Source organism: Emys orbicularis, chromosome 7, assembly GCF_028017835.1.
Source record: "Emys orbicularis isolate rEmyOrb1 chromosome 7, rEmyOrb1.hap1, whole genome shotgun sequence".
Lineage (NCBI taxonomy): Eukaryota > Metazoa > Chordata > Testudines > Emydidae > Emys > Emys orbicularis.
Genome location: NC_088689.1, coordinates 19,261,559 through 19,281,444, shown reverse-complemented (window position 1 = coordinate 19,281,444; position 19,886 = coordinate 19,261,559). Strand labels below are relative to the sequence as shown.

At 40.8% G+C, this 19,886-nt stretch overlaps 1 protein-coding gene across 1 annotated transcript in view; it reads right to left on the bottom strand.

The window, feature by feature from the left end:
* Nucleotides 1-19,886, bottom strand: part of PLEKHA1 (pleckstrin homology domain containing A1) — an 84,637-nt gene that overhangs the window by 54,180 nt on the left and 10,571 nt on the right. Inside the window, exons 2-3 of the mRNA XM_065407403.1 lie at nt 8,420-8,580; nt 636-692 (exon numbers count right to left, since the gene is read on the bottom strand). Coding sequence (XP_065263475.1) covers nt 636-692; nt 8,420-8,560 — 198 coding nt within the window. The 5' untranslated portion in view covers nt 8,561-8,580. The remainder of the gene's footprint in view (nt 1-635; nt 693-8,419; nt 8,581-19,886) is intronic.

Below are 19,886 nucleotides of genomic sequence, written 5' to 3'. Positions count from 1 at the left end.
TATCACCAAGAAGCTGGTAAAAAGAACACCTAGACAGATTTCTGCATTCCTTACTGCTTTGACTAGCTCTAGTGCTTTTAATGTTTCTTGAAACTTCAGGAGCAGTAACCACATCACATCCCCCCCCCCCCCCAAGTATAATATCAGATATACCCCCCAAAACTACTACCTGTAACTTCATAGGTAAGGCTAGATGGAACCACTGTGATTATTTAGTCTGACCTTCTGAATAACACAAGGCATGGGATGTCCCTGAATTAATTCCTGCTTGAACTAGAGCATAACTTTTAAATAAAGATTGGATTTTTTTTTTTTTTAAAGTTGCCTGTGACACAGAATCAACCATAATTCTTGATAAATTGTTCCAGTGGTTAATTACCCCCATTAAAAATTCGTGCCTTATTTCCAGTCTGAATTTCTAAATTGATTGAGTTCCTTGAGTCTATAAAATATGTTTTCTAATCTTTTCATCCTTCTTCTGGCTTGTCTCTAAACTCTCATCAATTAAAAGTATTCATTAAGGAGTTCTGGCATTTTCATAAAATCATAGTTGTTAATATCACCAAAATCTACTGATAGAATTACAATCTTACACATAGTCTAGAAATATATCACTTATAAGTCAACTGACATACCTTTGAAATGTAGGTAAGTTTAATGGCTCCAACAGGTGGAGAGCCAGAGGGAAGGTTCTATATTAAAAAAAAACACAATAATATGGTATGAAACTAAAATTATCCTCCTATCACATAACATGTTCAATATATATGCATCAAATACAAGGAAGCTAATCAAAGCTTTATGAACAAAAAAAATTCTATACAGTTGCATTCACAATACAACATTGAACACAATGTATGCTTTAACAGGATTTAAACTATTCGGTTTCATTTATTAAACAAACATCTGGTAATCAACTAAAACTGAATGGTTGTTGGAAATAATGCTGGTGTTAATTGTTTCAGAGGTTTATGTATTTTACTATAGGAAAAAGGATTCTTGCAGGTTTGCATCCAGGAAATCCTCCTAAAAGCACACTTTTTCCTTAACAGATGTTGAGTCAAGATGATGGCATCTTATGTATTTTAATAGAAAAGAGACATTCATCCACTCCTTAGCTACCTGCAAGAATGCTTCCCTTATGTAATAGTACTTTCTAAAATATATTAATATCCCAGTCTCTGGCAACATTACTAAGTGAACTGGAGGAAAATGGGAGGTATACAAGTTCCTTACCAGCAATGTTAAGCCTACAAGCCTGATTGCAGTTTGGATTGTGACAGTCTCTTGAAACTAGAAACAGCAACAAGTACCACACACTGGCCTATTTAACATGTATTTGTGTTATTTTTCATAGCAAGTCTATAGTTGGGAATTGCAATTTAAAGGAGCAAAACAATTATGTACGGTTTACTGCATTCAGTGGTAAAATATGGTCAAATTTCTATTTAATTTGTTTCCAGTGAAATTTACTGTGCATCTCTTTATTTTAATCATACCTTCCATCTTCAGTTTCAGTTCACTTCTGTTCCATAATAGAATATTTTATGTTAAAAATACATAGGTATGGACAAAGAGAAAGAAACATTAACAAGAAAAGCTATGTCATGACCTATTTTGGGGGGGGGGGAAATGGAATGAAGCCATGTTTGTCATATACACATTTCCCTATATTTATTCTCCTCCCACCACAAATTCTGACTCAAGATAGTCTTTTCTAACTTATGCTGTCACTCACTCCCCTACCCTTGCACATCCACACACAGTTTCAATGTTTTACCATACACCTAGTAACCAGAAGACTAAATCTACTAATCAGATTCTGATAACAAATGAGGAATGCCCAGCGCAACTCCCATATAAAACACCTCCCCCTCCAACAACTCTTGGAAAAAGGGACAGTGCTGGAATCCTTACTGTGCACTGTTCTTAGACTCTCTTTTCATTGGTCTCTAGCTAAACAATAACTGAATCTAGAAGCTCCTCTCCCCCATTCCCTTCTGTTTGCTGGAAAGGAGCAGTACTCTTTGTTCCCCTTTCCCATTCCAGAGCCTCTTGGATGGTGCAAGGCAGATGGTCTGTTATCTACCTCTTTCTTCAGCCTCTTGGCTACTGCAAGTACTATTCTCCACTACTCTGCTTTCCACCTTTGCCTCTAACTCTTCCTTCCCAGTGGAGGTCTTCATTGTGTGCCCTGCAGCAGTTTTCTGAAACAGCAGTGTAAAATTTATTTTTCTTGTGATAAGACTGATCGGTTTTTACTCTGCTGTAGATCAAACAGCTCTAAGCAGTGGCAAGGACACAAGTAGTTTTGCAGGCTGAGGAAGACGACATAATACTTAACATTTATTCACATTTGAAAGATTCCTTGCAACCATAAGGGCAAGAAACTTTACATTCTGCAGAAATTGACAGTGAACCAAGAAAGCATCCCTCTTTCTTTTTTGAGCCTGTGTGTGGCAGGACAGTTTTCAGCCCAATGTCCCGGAAAAGCTATTTTATCTGACATTTCAACCGGAAAGCTCTATAAACCGGCATTTCTGATCTTCATTGAAATACCGGCTTATAGTACAGCTGACGCAGGGCCGGCAGCGGGTTGGGGCACAGGAGGGGGTGCGGGATCCGGGGGCTGCTCACCTCAAGCGGCAGGCAGTTCTGCGCCCTGTCCCCACCCTGAGCGCTAGCTCCACAGCTCCCATTGGCTGGGAACAGCAGCCAATGGCACCTGTGGGCAGGGGCGACACCTGCTGTGCCTTCACCTAGGAGCAGCTGGGACAGGTCGCTGCCGCTTTCAGGGAGCCGCCCAGGATGAGCAGCCCCCAGATCCAACACCCCGCATCCCCTCCTGTGCCCCAAACCCCTGCCCTGAGCCCCCTCCCACACTCAAACTCCTTCCCAGAGGCGGCACCCAACACCCCTTCCTGCACCCCAACCCTCAGCCCTCAGCCCCCTCCTTCACCCAAACTCCCTCCCCCTCTTAGTTAACTGGCATTATTCACTTACTGGCACCCACTATTCCCCCAACATGCCAGATAAAACAGCTTTTACTGTATTCTGCTTTTACAGCCTATATTTTGGAATAACGAACACTGTGTACAGATGCGCTGCTAAACATGGTCTTAGGATCATTCATTTCCTAGAATGTCCGAGTACATTTACACAACGGCAAATACAACCTTCCCTCCACTCACACCTTTCAGTAGATGCAAAGGACCCCTGTGCAACAGAGGTTATGCTTAGGGCTCTACCAATTTCACGGCCAAGAAAAAGGTGTCATGGACCGTGAAATAAGCCCCCTTGAAAACAGATCTCCCCATGCTACCAGCTGGGGTGCTCCTAGCTGCAAGCCCTGGCCAGGCTGGAAAGGAACATGACTTGTCCTTCCCCTGGATGGCCTCTCTTGGGGGGAGATCAGACCCATCTCCGAGTGCCTCCCCCTGCTTCAAGAAGCTCTGGGACTGGGCAGCAGCCCCAGAGGTTCCTGTAGCTGGAGGAGGCGGGCCCCATCTCCCTCTGCTGCTGGGAGCACCTCAGCTGGGGGCTCCTAGCTGTGAGTCCCCCACCAGGCTGGAGAGGGACAGGATGGTGAGTGTGCCTGATGCCAGGGCCTGCTTCATACAAGCTCTCTGAAGTGGCCTCCACAGAGCAGCTCTGCAGCCATTTTTTTTGGGGTGGGGGGGAGATATACCTATCTCATAGAACTGGAAGGGACCCCGAAAGGTCATCGAGTCCAGCCCCCTGCCTAGCAGAACCAAGTACGGATTTTGCCCCAGATCCCTAAGTGGTCCCCTCAAGAATTGAACTCACAACCCTGGGTTTAGCAGGCTAATGCTCAAACCACTGAGCTATCCCTCCCCCCTCATTCTACAGCTCAAGAACGAATGAGTGGATTTTTATCTTCAGTCAAAACCCCTTCATCTGTGTGCAAGCACTAACCTTAAGAAAGCACAAATACCTGAGTGAAACACTAAAAATAGAGCGTATGTATCATTAAACACAAATTCTGAAGAGCTGCACGTTTCACAACATTTCTGCGTGTTTCCATTGATGTGACTGGGACATAACCACAGAAGGCTGAGAGGAGAGGAACAGTTGTACTCCCCCCATTAATGTAAATCATCTGAAAGAGTTCTATTTAATTTCCAGAAGTTATTTCCTCTTTTTTCACCTACAATTTCTGACTGCCTCAGCCTTAAATCACTTTGATCTATACTGCACTGTCCCTATTTCATTTATGTTTTTGGATATAGTAAGATTCCACATTTCAAATGCAGTCTTACTAACACTTGGCACCATAGCATAAGAATATTTGAATGGCACAATTTAAATAAATATATGGAGATATACCTATCTCATAGAACTGGAAGGGACCTTTCAAGGTCATTGAGTCCAGTCCCCTGCCTTCACTAGCAGGACCAAGTACTGTCCCTGACAGTTTGTTTCCTCTCCCCTCCCCTAAATGGCCCCCTCAAAGATTGAGCTCACAACCCTGGGTTTAGTAGGTCAATGCTCAAACCACTGAGCTATCCCTCCCCTCTTTAGCTTTTAGTTTAGCTGATTTATACTCCATGCCTTAAATGTCTCAATACCATGTTTGCTTTTTTAAAATGGTTTTCTTGTACTGTAGAAAACACATTGGTACCACATACTGTGCAAATAGCTTATAGTTTCTTTTATTTACATTTATAAAACTTTTCCAGATCCATATAGTGGATGCTACCTCTCAAAGCTGAAAGTATGAGCTACAATTTTGCTTTTCAAGTGGCTGATTGCGCTAATGAGAAATAACTGTTGAACTGCTCAAAAGCACAAGTAGTGGCAGTAAAATTACACAATTGCACAGAAGTAAAAGGTGAAGTAAAAGACCTGTGTAGTTAAACCGGAGTGAGTATTGGCAATTTAAGTTCACAAAAAGCAGCCATGCCACCAAAGCTCGGCTTCTAGTGCCACTTTGGTTATTTTAATAGACAAGACTAAGTTTTGCTATTAACATTCACAAGTAATAACAAAAACTAAAGAGAATTAAACCCGCTGGAACTTAAGTTGAGCTCCCAGACTTAAGACCAAATGCTCATGGTATGCAAGTAGTTCCACTGACTTCAATCAAATTTTTTGAGAGTGTCAAGCAGAAATAAAAATTTCATTTTAAAACATGCCTAAAAATCTTGCTTCTGTATTAACCTTCTAAAGGCCAAGTTTAAGATCTCACGATTCTCAATAAGAGTTAACACAACTGTCACTAAAACATTTCACACAACAGCTTTAAAATATGGTGCAATTATTTCTTACCAAGCATCACAAATCCCAGGATTCTTGGTCTTGGCACAAAAATGAAGCAAAATTTTAAAGTACGTATTTGTCATTTTTTTCAAACCTACAGAAATCCCATTGCTGATTTAGATCTTTTTTTAAAGAGACAAAGGAAGAGTTTTTTGGGGGGTTGGGCACGAGCAGAGGTTAAACTACAATGTTTGTAACTAATCTTCTACAGATGAGGGTGGTACAAACATTTGGTACGAAGACTGCTACAAATTTCAACATCTATGGATACACAATGCATCCAGATGTGTGTTCATCTTGAAAATATGGAATCAGAGTTAAGAATTTAGTAACTATTTTGCAATTACATAACACCTTTCATCTAAGGATTGCAAGTGGTTTCCAAATAAACATCAACACCTCATTAAGAAAGGCAAGTATTAAAACTGAAAAATGCACTAGCCTAAGGACACAGTACTTCAATCATAATAAACCTGCGCCAACACTAGTTTGAGGAACCAACAGTTTTAAGGTCCAGAGAAAACTCTAGTGGCATTATTTGAGCATCATCCATTGCCAGAAGGAGGACATCAAGTATCCATCACAACATTACTACATTTGTCAACAGCCTTTGACAATATTGACTGTTAGGTTCTGTCACACTTGCAAACTACAGCACGGGTAACAGGCCTGGTTTCTCTATGCACATCGTGCTTGACACACTCAGATGGAGGTGTTGGTAACTACTTTTCTTCATTGAAGGTACTCTCCTGCGGGTTCTTCCGGGGCCCATCTTGTCACCTCTGTCAACATGTGTGTGAAGTTGTTAGGAAATTCAGTAAAGGAGACATGGGTTGAAACATCTTTAATATGCTAATCACACACAGCTTTATATCTCAATGTCACCTGATCCACCAGGAGTGGTTGATTGTACTGCTCAGCATCTGGGAGAGATTGGGGTATAGATGACTGCAAACTGTCTGGATTGTGTCCAAGCCAAGATTACTTGGCTACTATAAGACTACAACTGCTGGCTGGTTGGGGAAAACCAATAAAGAATACAGCAGAAAAAACATCAGCTCCTTCAAGTGAAGGTATGTATCTGCCATTTATGATTAGGGAGCTAGGGCAAATGACTTATAAGGAGAGGCCGAGGGACTGGGCTTATGTAGTCTGCAGAAGAGAAGAGTGATTGGGGAGGGGGGTATTTGATAGCAGCCTTCAACTACCTGAAGGGGGGTTCCAAAGAGGATGGAGCTAGGCTGTTCTCAGTGGTGGCAGATGACAGAACAAGGAGTAATGGTCTCAAATTGCAGTGGGGGAAGTCTAGGTTGGATATTAGGAAAAGCTACTTCACAAAGAGCGTGGTGAAGCACTGGAATGGGTTACCTAAGGAGGTGGTGGAATCTCCATCCTTAGAGGTTTTTAAGGCCAGGCTTGACAAAGCCCTAGCTGGGATGATTTAGTTGGTGTTGGTCCTGCTTTGAGCAGGGGTTTGGATTAGATGACCTCCTGAGGTCTCTTCCAACCCTAATCTTCTATGGTTCTATGTATTGGGTTTGCAATCTGGGGATCTGGTTAAAAACTTCAAGCAATTAGAAAAGTAAGAAGCCAGGGGAAGGTCAGCTTCTCTCATCTCCACACAGCCAGAAGGTCACGTCCTCATTTATTTCAGATGTTCCTCTTGCAACTTTAATCCATGTCTTTGTCATTTTGATATCAGACTACTACAAAATACTCTCCATAGGAACACATCTTAGATCAGTCCAGAAAATGTAGCTGATACAGAATCTGGTAGACTGCTTGTGAAACAGTGAGTCATTTTGAGAGCAAATAGAACATCTCATCCATAGTAGCTGCCTACTGTTTCCTGGATTGATTTTGATCAATGAAGATATAAATGGTTTTGGACCTACCTATTTAAGAAACTACCTTTTTCTTCAGGAGACACTGCCACAGTTGCAGTCAGCAGAAGTACAGGAGTTAGAATTTCACTGGTATAAGAGAAGGGGCCACTGGTAGGACATTTCACGGTTTTTTGGCTATACTCACATTATTCCCAGGGTAGAACACACAGAGTTTTGGAAAGAGTGTTACGTACTTATCGTACTTTTAATAGTTTGCCAAGCATGCCCAGAGTTTGGAATGGTTGCTCTTATTTAATAATTCAGATCTCAAATAAAATATTTCTAACTATGAAGACTAGTTCTGAAAGTTACATCTTATTTCCTTATTTTTGTGGTGGTATGTCATTTATTTCTAGCCATATTAATTTGCAAAACAAGCCTTAAAAATATAATTCAATTAGTTCTCATTAACTTACCCTTCCTCACATACACCAATTTCAACTTGATTTTAGGGCCTGTGGTTTCAGACCATTAGAGGTAGGAAGCAGAAAACTGGTGTAACGGCATAAAGCACTAACCTATAGTTCTAGGATGAGATATTTTATTTTAAAACATAGTAGAATTTCAGTTGAGAAAAGCAAGAGGGTAATCAAGAGTATAATTTAAAAAGCTATGGTATCATTAAAAATACTGAAAATTATTTTAGTTAGTGGATGTTAATTCTGTAAAATCTGAAAAGTGCTGTGAAACTGAAGTTTTAACAGTTTTTATATCTGAGCTTTAAAGTTTCCCCAAGCCTTGGTCCTGGACCATAGACAATCAAATTAATAAATCTTGTTCAACATAGAGAAAAGGCACCATATTTAAGTACTGATAATGATAGATGTGCATGCAGTATACGGTATTATCCAATACAAGTTGGATTTGATTTCAGGAGTTTTCTGAACTTATACCTATATTTCAAATCCCTTATCTATGCCATTACAATGGATGTTACACTGACCACAAGATGCTTGAATTTTCCAGGTGTGACTGTGAACTCCAAATGCAAACAAAATTATTTAAGCTGTGAAACATTAATTATAGTTTTCCCCTACAAATAAAGGGTTTCAGAGAGTAGCCTAATCAAGGAAGTGGGATACAAGTGATTTAGCTATATATTAATATTTTACTTAAAGTTTTTCCTTAGAGCTGCAAATTCGATGAAATTCATTCTGAAACCCTCTTCCATGTATACAATAGATTTGCTTTAGGTCAACAAAATATTTGACTTTCTGGTAACTTCCACAATTTTATTCCAGAGGTCGTCGTACCTGTGGATTATCCATGTACCATACCAGATTGTCTTCCCTCGTGTCCAGGATAAAGTACCTCCGCAGAAACTTCCCACTATTCTCATTTTCTTCAATGTCTAGGAAACCACAAATGCGATTCTGACGATCCACATAAGGCATTTCTGAGCTTGAACATTACACTGCAAAACAAAAACAATGATTAAAACAAAAAGTTTACTTTCACTGATTATAAGACTGGTCTGTACATTTTGAGCACAGCTTCAACTACTCGAAGAATTTTCAGTAAAGGAGCTTCCACATAGGAACAAGTCAAATTAAGATCAAGTGTTTTCCCCATCACAGGAGTAACTTTTATACATTTCTTTGAAATATAACCATTAAGTACTTAAGTTTTTATATACCCTGAGTTCAGAACCTCGGTATGTGTGTGTTAAATACTGGCGGAACAGCATGCCTATTAGTTTACACAAGATCAGCATAGGATAATCAAAGATTCTTTCACTAATTTGCACAAAGGGTTAGATAACAGATTTACATTTCTTCTCACTTTTAACAATAGGTCTTTTGCTGTTAAAAAGTTACCTGTCAACAGCCCTACAGTCTGAGATAGCTTATCTTACTCTGTTTAGGGAAAACGAGGAGTCCTTGTGACACTTTAGAGACTAACTTTGGGCATAAGCTTTCATGGGCTATAAGCCACTTCATCAGATGCATGGAGTGGAAAATACAGTAAGCAGGTATAAATATACAGCACACGAAAAGACAGGAGTCGCCTTACCAAGTGGGGGGGGTCAGTGCTAACGAGGCCAATTCAATTAGAGTTGATGTGGCCCATTCCCAACAGTTGACAAGAAGGTGTTGTCATTGGGATTTGATGGTGTCAACTGGTGAGTAACTACACACCACACAACAGAAACACTAACCCAGGAACCAACCCCTGCAACAAACCCCATTGCCAACTCTGTCCGCATATCTATTCAAGGGACACCATCATAGGACCCAACCACACCATCAAGGGCTTGTTCACCTGCACATCTACCAATGTTATATATGCCATCATGTGCCAGCAATGCCCCTCTGCCATGTACGTGGGACAAACAAGACAGCCTCTACGCAAAAGAATAAATGGACACAAATCAGACATAAGAATTGTAACTTTCAAAAACCAGTACGAGAGCACTTCAATCTCCCTGGACACTTAATAACAGACTTAGAAGTGGCCATTCTTCAACAACAACAAAAAACTTCAAAAACAGACTTCAACGAGAAACTGCAGAACTGGAATTAATTTGCAAACTTGACACCATCAAATTAGGCCTGAATAAAGACTGGGAGTGGCTGGGTCACTACAAAAAATAATTTTCCCTCTGTTAATACTCACACCTTCTTGTCATCTGTTGGGAATGGCCCCATCCACCCCAATTGAATTGACCTTGTTAGCACTGACCCCCCACTTGGTAAGGCAACTCCCATCTTTTCATGTGCTGTATATTTATACCTGCTTACTATATTTTCTACTCCATGCATCTGATGAAGTGGGTCATAGCCCACGAAAGCTTATGCCCAAATAAATTTGTTAGTCTCTAAGGTGCCACAAGGACTCCTGGTTGTTTTTACTGATACAGACTAAGAAGGCTACCCATCTGAAACCTGTTTAGGGAAAGGAAATTCAGATGAGGGGCTTCTGGGCAGCCATCTTTATATATGAAAATCTTGTACGAAGTACACCAATTTCAGCCAAAAATCAGAAATCTTTCACTCTTGAATATTACTAAAAGGTGAGGGAAATTAAGTATCCATGTACAGCTATAGGTAGTTATGCACACACTATGTAAACCCAAAACTAAAACCTTTGGCATTGATTTGTGATGCCATCGTGTTTTTCTGGAAAATCAGCTCTGAATCTTTATTTATACTGCTGACCACCTGTTCCCATTTTGTCTGCTTCAACTTTTGCTGCTCCATCTCACTTACAGACCATTGCATCATCCTCTTCTGCTTTTATGCTCAGGAGCCAGGAAAGTCACTGGCTCTTAAATATGACACTGTAAGCAAACAAGTTTCCATCCTTTTGGAATAGTGGTCTAAAAATCCAAGTAAAACCAACATTAAAAATTCACATATGAAAGCTTGCCTGATGTCAATATATTTTAAAGCAGGATGGGAAGCGTTTATAGTCTTGCATTATGCTTCTATACTTTGTAAGGGACAGTACAGATTAAAAATACCAATTTTAATTAGCATCTCAACTCTGTACAATTAAGTTTAGGTATATAAACTTATTCACCAATGGGAGCTTTCACACTGCTCTACTGAGCAACATTGTTTACTTTAAAAGTTTATTAGAATGTCATCCATTTTTTCCACTGCTTATATCCTTGTCTAAAAGTCATCAGGTAGTGTCTCTCTCTCTATATTTATATTGGGACGGGGGGAGAGGGGAGAAAAGATCTACTGATATGTGTGTGTGTGTGTACGTACACACACACACACACACACACATGCATCATGGCAAGATGTGAGGTACTTGTAGTCACATTTTTAATTACATATTTATATTTGGGATCACCTGCTTGGGTGTGATTATCTACAGTTTCCAATTTCAGTATGCCACTAAACCCTTGTCACCATGTACGCTAGTCCATAGTTTTATTCACTAAATCAGAGAAAAATAAATCAAATTTTTATCACTGCCATCTCACCATTAAAAAAGTGAACATACTAGAAATACTTAAGAACTGAGAAATATGGCAATGAATTTAAAGATGGTCAATGAAACTTAAGCTTTTAGCAAGCAGAAACCTGGAAGGAAATGAAATATCATGGTGATGGGTCACCTTATAAAAAAAACTAGATAAAAATAATTTATCTGCTAGCTAAGGAGTTAGACTGCAAAATTGTGAAATGGCACATCTTACTTGGTGATATCTGAGGAGATGTTTCTTCCGTAATTTTTCTGATGACATCGTAAGGAGTTTAAACCCTTCATCTAGAAGTAAGCTACCTCATTTTTCCAAAAGGAAAATTACTGTGTATATTTAAGGCAGCAGTTCTTAACTCATGGGCTGCATGCAGCCCAATTAGCACACAGCTATGTCCCAGCTCAGCTGTATGCTAAAGGCCGCAGGCCCTGGGCGGAGTCCAGGGAGGGAGAGTCCAGGGTCCCCGCAGAGGTCAGGGTCCTGGCTGCCCCCCAGCCCTGCATGGCAGGGTCCAGGGTCGGGGTCCCTGCCCCCTGCCCAGCTCTCCGCTTCCGGACCTACTCTGTGGAGTGGTCTCTTGGCGGAGGGCGCTGAGCATAGGGGCTTTTGGAGGGGGGGGGGGGGCGGGCTAGATGGGGGGGGCACTGTGGCTCTCAACCTGCAGCCCAGGTAACACTTTGTGGGCCGCATATGCAGCCCACATTGATAAATAGGTTGAGAACCACTGGATTTAAGGCAATTGACAATATTGTAGAATTTCAAAAGCTTAAATTAAATAGTCAAGGAAATCCTAGACTTTACTGTAAGACTAATATTTGCTCAAGCAGTGAATAATTTACATATCAACATCTTAGGTCAGAGACATAGTATATGTTTCTGATATGACTAACTGTGGAAACAGATACATGGTAGTTCTTAAGACAGCCTCATCTAGTAACCATACTGTTAACAGTTCACACACAAGCTCTTGGGATCATTTTAGAGTGGGGAGATGTTTCCCTGCTGCAAAGATAACTAAGTAATGGCGAGATCAAGAGTGGCTGTTACATAAATTGTGCCCATAATTTGGCAACACTTAGCATCAGGTATATTTCCATTTAAATAAAGCAGCAGCTTTATAATATGGGCGTGTCCTGTCCTCCTAAATTTCACCATTTATACCCCCTAGAAAGTTGTGTGTCACACTATGGGCACAATTACAGCTTAACTGTTTGCTAAGTAGTATAGGCACACCAGAGAAATGGGATGTCTATAAAAAGCAAATATTGGTAGCTGATTTCCTGTCAAAACAGGTTGAAACGCTATTCTCTGCAGAGACTCCATAGAAACTGAAACAAGAAAAACGGTACCCATTTTTTCCAGCAAGGTAGAGAATGAAGTTTCAAAAGCCCATATTTGAGATCTGCTAAATAAAAATATTAGAGAGTCTTCAAAGAAAATTGTTTCCTATTACATTTTTAAGAGGATACAGAAGAACAGCAGATGAATGGCTGATGAGATGATCTAGAATCTAGAACTGACTTTATAAAATCCATAGCTGAAGATTTTAAACAGTAATGGGTTGTTAAAACAAATATTTCTGAAACTGCACATAAGTATGAACAGTTCTCAAAGACCCCAATAATGCTAAGATTTATTCACATACTGAACTTGAAGTATGTGATTAGTTCCACTAAAGACAGTATGACTGTGCCTAGGCCTTAAGTCTTGGCAGGATTGGGGCCAAAGCACAGAGGGATTGTTTTACTTGTCAGTATACTGGATTTAACAAGAAAAAAAAATGTGCTTCAAAACTTCATCCTCTAATTTTTGGCTTATAAAACTATTCCACTTTTCATTCCTGTATGTCCTTTGTTAAAAATCCAACATAAACTACAGGATAGTTTACAATATTAAGTTTCGTAACTTATTTTTTCTGCAGAACACTAGTTCAAAATTAGTAATTGTATTAATAAGATGCTCTATGGTTTTCTTAAAGAAAACCATAGAATATAAACATGTATCAGATATAAATTTAAATTTGATTTGAATCCCGTGTAAAAGATCACAGTAGAACACTTTCAGTTGTAAAAAAATTACCACCATTATATTATGTTATAGAAACATTCCACTTAAGTAAATTAATATTAGTTCTAATCCAACTCAGGTTCATAGTAGGCAAAAGTGGTTACCATCAGATGGCAGTTTGGTGGACTATGTGACATGAGTTAGTAGCTGTAGTTCTGCTGCTCAGGGGCAACTAAATCATAATGCCATTACCACTACTGGCATTCTTAGAGAGACCAAGAATGCAGACAATGAACTACCATACAACATCTAAAGAGATCCTTTCAAGAGTGGCATGGCAGAGTTGCTCAAGTCCCATACTATTCTTCTTCTTTGAATAAGGAGCTTGGTTCCAAGGCCACCAATCTAACATTCCACCAGCAGTTAAGCTAAAAAAAAAAAAAAGTTATAATTCAAATATAATTTCATCAATATTACAGGGAGTTATGGAATACAAGTCCCATTGAAAGTCTGAGATTTTTACTCCTAAATCACCTAGATGCTTTTTAAAACCCTGTATGACTATGGTTCTAATCAAGCATATGCCTGAACGTTTTGCTAGATCAGGGTCTAAATCTATAAAGCAGCATATGAACTCCTTTGCTTTCCTTCTAAAATCCAATACTAGTTTTCAAGGAAGTAAAAAGTATTCCTGATTTTCCCCATACCTTCAAATAGCTGGTATTAAGTCTAGCATTACTAATCCTAATCCATAGCTTCCCAGTGAAAAACTAGGAAATGAAGCATTTCTTAAGCCATGTAACTGAGACTGGTCAGTTAATGTTCTTTGTATTTGTTTACATAAGTCCTAAGTAAAATTAGCTCCTGCTCTCTGGGCTTCTTGTTTAGACTTAGGCTGGCTTCTTCTGGGTGTACTCTTACACACATTCCAGTAAGAGTGTCCTATAAAATGTAAGGAAGTACCAGGTGTTTCTAACAATTTCCCAGTCTGATACCTCATTTGCCAATTAAAGCACCAGTCCTGCACTGAGAACAATGGAGGCAATGACGATGGAACCCACATGGAGCACCCCGGAATTCAACGGAACTCCACATGAGCACAAAGGTCTGCTCAGGTAAATTTCAGTACATGATCAGAGCCTAAATTATTAACTTTGTTAGCATTAGTACTGTTATCTTATGCTAACAGTACTAATGCTAACAAAGAGAGATTGGAGTAACAACCCAATACAGTATGTAAGGTTACCATTCCCCGCCCCCCACCTTTCAAGTTTTCAATTTTCTTTTCCTCTCTACATTCCTCAAATCTTTGTATTCTCATGTGTAATATTAATATACAATTTTCCATTCTTGTGATTTTTGTGTTAGCATAATCATCACCTCCACTTCCTGCCATGTTTGAATATGCCAGAGTGTTTGAACTTTGTGTTTAACCTTTAACTCTCTCAAAAACCTTTTCCTGAGAAGTAGCTGATAAGAGTACAGGAAGGTACATTGCTACCAGAAGTCTTTTCTATAAAATGTTGCATTGGCATTTGAAAGGGATTTTATTTTAAAACATTAACATGATGTATATGAAAATATACTTTGATGTACAGTAAAAGTACTGAATATTCTCAGTTCACACATACATACTTAGCTTCAAGGACTAAGATGTTCTTACTACAAAAGATGTTTGCAGACATTTAAATCATAATGTGAAAGTACCCTATCTTTAAAGCTATTTACATGCACAACAATTTAACACAGAGAAAGCATAAGTTAAAAGGAAAACTTCACAAAAAGTCGAGTTTACGGTTTGTGAATTAATCATTTTCATCAGTGATATCCCATCTGTGGTCTTCAAAACTCTTAATTATGGCCGTTGGGAACTACTATGTTCAAAATAATTGTACTGGATTATAAACTCAAAGTGTTTTACTTAACCTGCTCTGTGATTTTTAAACCCAATCGTTTGAACCAGCTTCATCACTGTTGGCAGGAGCTAGGCAGTGCCATCTCCCAAGTTGCCTCACACAATTTCCCTGGCAGCCCCAAGAGCAGTTGTAGTTTGAAAGCCGAGAGTGCTCAGAGCAGCTGTTGTCCCTTACTTGCTGCAGCTGCTCAGCAGCTCCCCTGTTGGTCACCTGTTCCATTGCAGGGAAGGGGAAAAGTTTCTGGCTACTCTATGGACTGATTACCTGCCAGCCTCTGGGAGTAGCTCAACTGGCTCTTCATGAGCTATGGGGAGTGTCTAACAAAGGATAGATAGCTCCCCTTCTCCCACTTTACTACCTATGGCAGTCAAGCAAATCAGACAGGAGCTCTTCAGCCTGGAGTTAAACATCCTTGAGATGAAAAGAAACTTGCAGAACACACACTGTTAAAATTTGGCCCATTTTGACAAATGAGGAAAATAGAAACATTAACCGGTGGGGTTAGAACATATTGCTGAGTCCATGTCCCCTGAATGGTCAGTGAAAGGGGAGAATCTTTGCCCAATGCAAACAAAAACAGTCAATGACTTTCTGAGAGAGGAATTCTATGAACACCTTGAAATACATGAGAAATCAAGCTCAACCCCCCCACCCTCCAAAAATCCACAGCTGACCTCACTCACCAGCATCCCATCCCAATCCTTTCGTTTTTGTGCAAGATTATTGAAAAGGGGGCAGTGAACCACCTTCAGAAATAGCAAGCATCCATTCTAGTTTGAAGCCAGGTCATAACCCAGAAATAGCACTGATGAGTGACCTTCTTGTAGGGTAAAGCCTATGTTGAAATATTCACTCTCCCCCCTCCCTCCCAAATACTGCTGACCTATATGTATGTCCTGGCAGAAGCTATCAGAACAATGTTAAGCTAAATATTCTCTTGCCTTTTTAATATGCTCTAAAGAGTCATAAATAGCTGTTACTCTTCACCTGCATCGCTGATTTTTCAAATCCCATAGAACTCACTCTTGCGTTGCAACAACTACAGTTTCTTGCAAGATGAGACGTGTTAGAATACCAACAATACAGCAACCATACGTTGTTTTACATATTTTCATTCAGTACAGATAGCACAGTCTCCTAGATCTCAGGGAATAACTGAAATTGAAGAACAGATAAACAGTTGGCTCAAACTGAAGCCAGGTGAGATGGAAGTGATATTAGCTGGTTAAAAGATGCATGCACTACAAAGAACTAGGAAGCACCAGCATCGCACACTCAACTGAAGTCATCTGCCCTAATAGTTAAGACTCTGCACAACCTTGAAGCCACTCTGGACTCGTTACTCAGTCTGGATACACTCTACTAGCAAGAAAATTCCATTCACTCTGCCTGGATGGCTGGACTGCTCAGCTTAGAAAAGATACGACTAAGGAGGGATATGATAGAGATCTATAAAATTATGAATGGTGTGGAGAAAGTGAATAAGGAAATGTTATTTACCCCATCACATAACACAAGAATCAGGGAACACCCAACGAAATGGACAGACAGCAGGTTTAAAACACAAGGAAGTACTTCACCCAACACTCAGTCAACCTGTGGAACTCATTGCCAGGGGATGTTGTGAAGGCCAAAAGTATAATTCAAAAAAATGATACAAGTTCATGGAGGATAGGTCTATCAATGTCTATTAGCCAAGATGGTCAGAGACATAACCCCATCGGTTATCCCTAAACCTCTGACTGCCAGAAGCGATAGGGGATGGATCACTCGATAATTGCCCTGTTCTATTCATACTTGCTAAAGCAACTGGAACTGGCCACCGTCACAAAACAGTATACTGGGATAGATGGACCATTGGTCTGACCTAGTATGGCCATTCTTATGACCTGGCCCAATCAGCACCTTCAGCTGGACTACTGTAATTTTATCTGGGCCTAAATAAGAATTTCTGGAAGATGCTACAGCTGATACATGAATTAGAGGCCCTTCTCATAAGTGGGATGCTTCATGACCTACTTTGGCTCCTCCTCTAAACTCAATCCATTTCAAGTGCTCATCTACAAGTTGGGAAGGCTGAGGCTAGCTCAATAACTGCCTCTTGTTCTGGAGCCAGCCACAGCAGTTATGAATATCTGGTTTGCTAATTTAGCCCTGGTACAAACAAACAACAAAAGAAAAGTCCAAGCCTTTGGAACGCCCTTCCACATTAAATCAGAAAAAGCCCTACCATGATGTAAAACTTTTCAATGTCATAGCATTCTTCAAATAGCTAAAGTAAAAGACAAGACACCATCCATTAAGACAAAAGCCAATAATTAAAACAAGGAAAAAGACTTGGCTGTCCCCCACTAGATAAACCCAAGTGCATGTTACAACCAATGCCCTACTGCTACAATAAGACACTAGAAATGTTTGTCAGTAGATAGCTTATGGATGCAGCACTGTCTATAGGAAACAAGTGGCAAACAGATAACAGTCTCATCCATAAAAGGCTTAAAGTCTAAAGGCACAAGTGAGACTAGATAGTACACACACAGACTAGTCTGTGACTTCAGTTCAAATGCTTCACAATAAGGAGGGTTTGGAAGTTTTGTGGAGGAGAGACAAGAAGCTTTAAATATAAGAGGCTATTCTAGGCTTAAGGGGAGACCTGAGTCAACAGCAAGTGAAAAATAAGCAGGGCACAAAGAAGGACACTTGGGTGGCGCATAAGAAAGGATGGAAAACATGGAGATAAATGCAGATGTGGAATTATAGGAGCTTTCAAAGTAGAGAAAGCATTGGTTAGCACAGAGCGCTTAGCAGCTGCATTATGAATCAATCTTGGCTGCAAAGATCACATAAATATAGACTAATGTCTTGGAAATCAGGATGTAGAGGAAAGGATGAAGTACTCTGAAGATGTCTTGGAGCCCTGTACTGGTTAGAGAAAGAGGAATGAGTTAGACTGGCAGACAAAAAGATACGTTGTAATATTGGCAGTGACAGAATAGGTGGATGGAAGAACAGAGTTTTAGGAGGAAAGATCAGGATTTTACTTTTCATCATGTGAAGTTACTATATTCGGTTTAGTGATGTCATTCAAGATTAACTAGAGCAAGTGGAGAACTGGAGTTGGATAGATAAATATAAGAATCAATGAAGAGGTCATAAAAATCAGTGGCAGGGAATGAATGAGATCATTCTGGGAAGTACAAAAGAAGAAAGAGGAAAAGAATGGAGGGGGACAAGGAAAAGGAACAAAGTAGCAGAGTAGAGAGATTTAAAGCATGACTGAAATAACTTGATTAAAAAAAGTCTTCATTGATTTAAATCCTGTCAAGGCTTTGTAAAACTAATCTTAAAATTGGTGATATTGCAATTTTTGATTAAAATGCATAGTAAACTAAAATATGAAAGCTTTTTTTCATGACACTATCAGTAGGGTATCAATTTTATAAAACTGCTGTATGCAAAAATCCAAATATTGAAAATTAAGGCCCTGGTCCTGCAAACACGTAAACAGATACATAACTTTCCTCACAGAAATAGTCCCATTGTTTAAAGTTAAGTAAGTGTTTGCAGCATCAGGGACTCAGTGTATTTTTATTAAGAACCTGTCATCTAGTGGCATAAAAACTGTGTCACTTCAACAGTGAAACAATTTTGTTTTAACAATAAAAAGTTACTTAAACTTTCAGTAATTTACAACAATTTTTTAATATAGGCCAAAGTTTTCAAAAATTGGAGTCCATAATTAGGCTCTTCAGCCTGCTTTTAGGGTGGGGTTTTTAAAGAGTGCTTAGGACAGGGACGGGCAAACTTTTTGGCCGGAGGGCCGCATCGGGTTTCCAAAATTGTATGGAGGGCCAGTTAGGGGAGGCTGTGCCTCCCCAGACAGCCAGGCATGGCCCAGCCCCCACCCCCTATCCGACCCCTCCTGCTTCTCGTCCCCTGACAGTCCTCCCGGGACTCCTGCCCCATCCAACCCCCCCATTCCCTGTCCCCTGACAGCCCCCGGAACCCCTGCCCCTGACTGCTCCACTCCACCCCATCCAACCCCTCTTCTCATTCCTAACTGCCCCCCAGGACCCCTGCCCCATCCAACCACCCCTTCTCCCTGTCCCGACTGCCCCCGGAACCCCTGCCCCTGACTGCCCCCCGCCACCCCATCCAACCCCCCCCTTCCTGACTGCCCACCCGATACCCCTGCCCCCATTCAACCCCCCTGTTCCCTGCCCTCTGACCGCCCCGACCCCTATCCACACCCCCGCCCCCTGACCACCACCCCGAACTCCCCTACCCTCTATCCAACGCCCCCTGCTCCCTTACTGCGCTGCCTGGAGCACCAGTGGCTGGCGGCGCTACAGCCGTACTGCCCGGCTGGAGCCAGCCACACCACCGTGCAGCACAGAGCTCCAGGTCAGGCCCTGGCTCTGCAGCTGTGCTGCCCCAGGAGCTTGCAGCCTGCTGCCCAGAGCATTGCACCGGCGGCGGGGCAAGCTGAAGCTGCAGGGGAGGGGGAACAGGCTGTTCCGAACAGCAGGGGAGGGGCCGGGGTTAGCCTCCCGGGCCAGGAGCTCAGGGGCTGGGCAGGAGGGTCCCGCCGGGACGTAGTTTAGCCACCTCTGGTTTAGGAACATAAGTCCCATTGACTTCAAACTGCAAAACCTGATGGTTGAAGCATTTCAGCTCTTTACTTGTGGAAGTACAGTATAATGATGGCGATGTTGGCCGCAAATAATAATATCATCTAGCTTTTAGACATCGTTTTCACTAGTAGATCTCAAAGCTCTTTACAAAGGAGGGACAGAGCACAGGCTACTTGCTTTTCAATTTTGTGTTTGTACAGTCTCATAATAGGGCATATTAATGAGG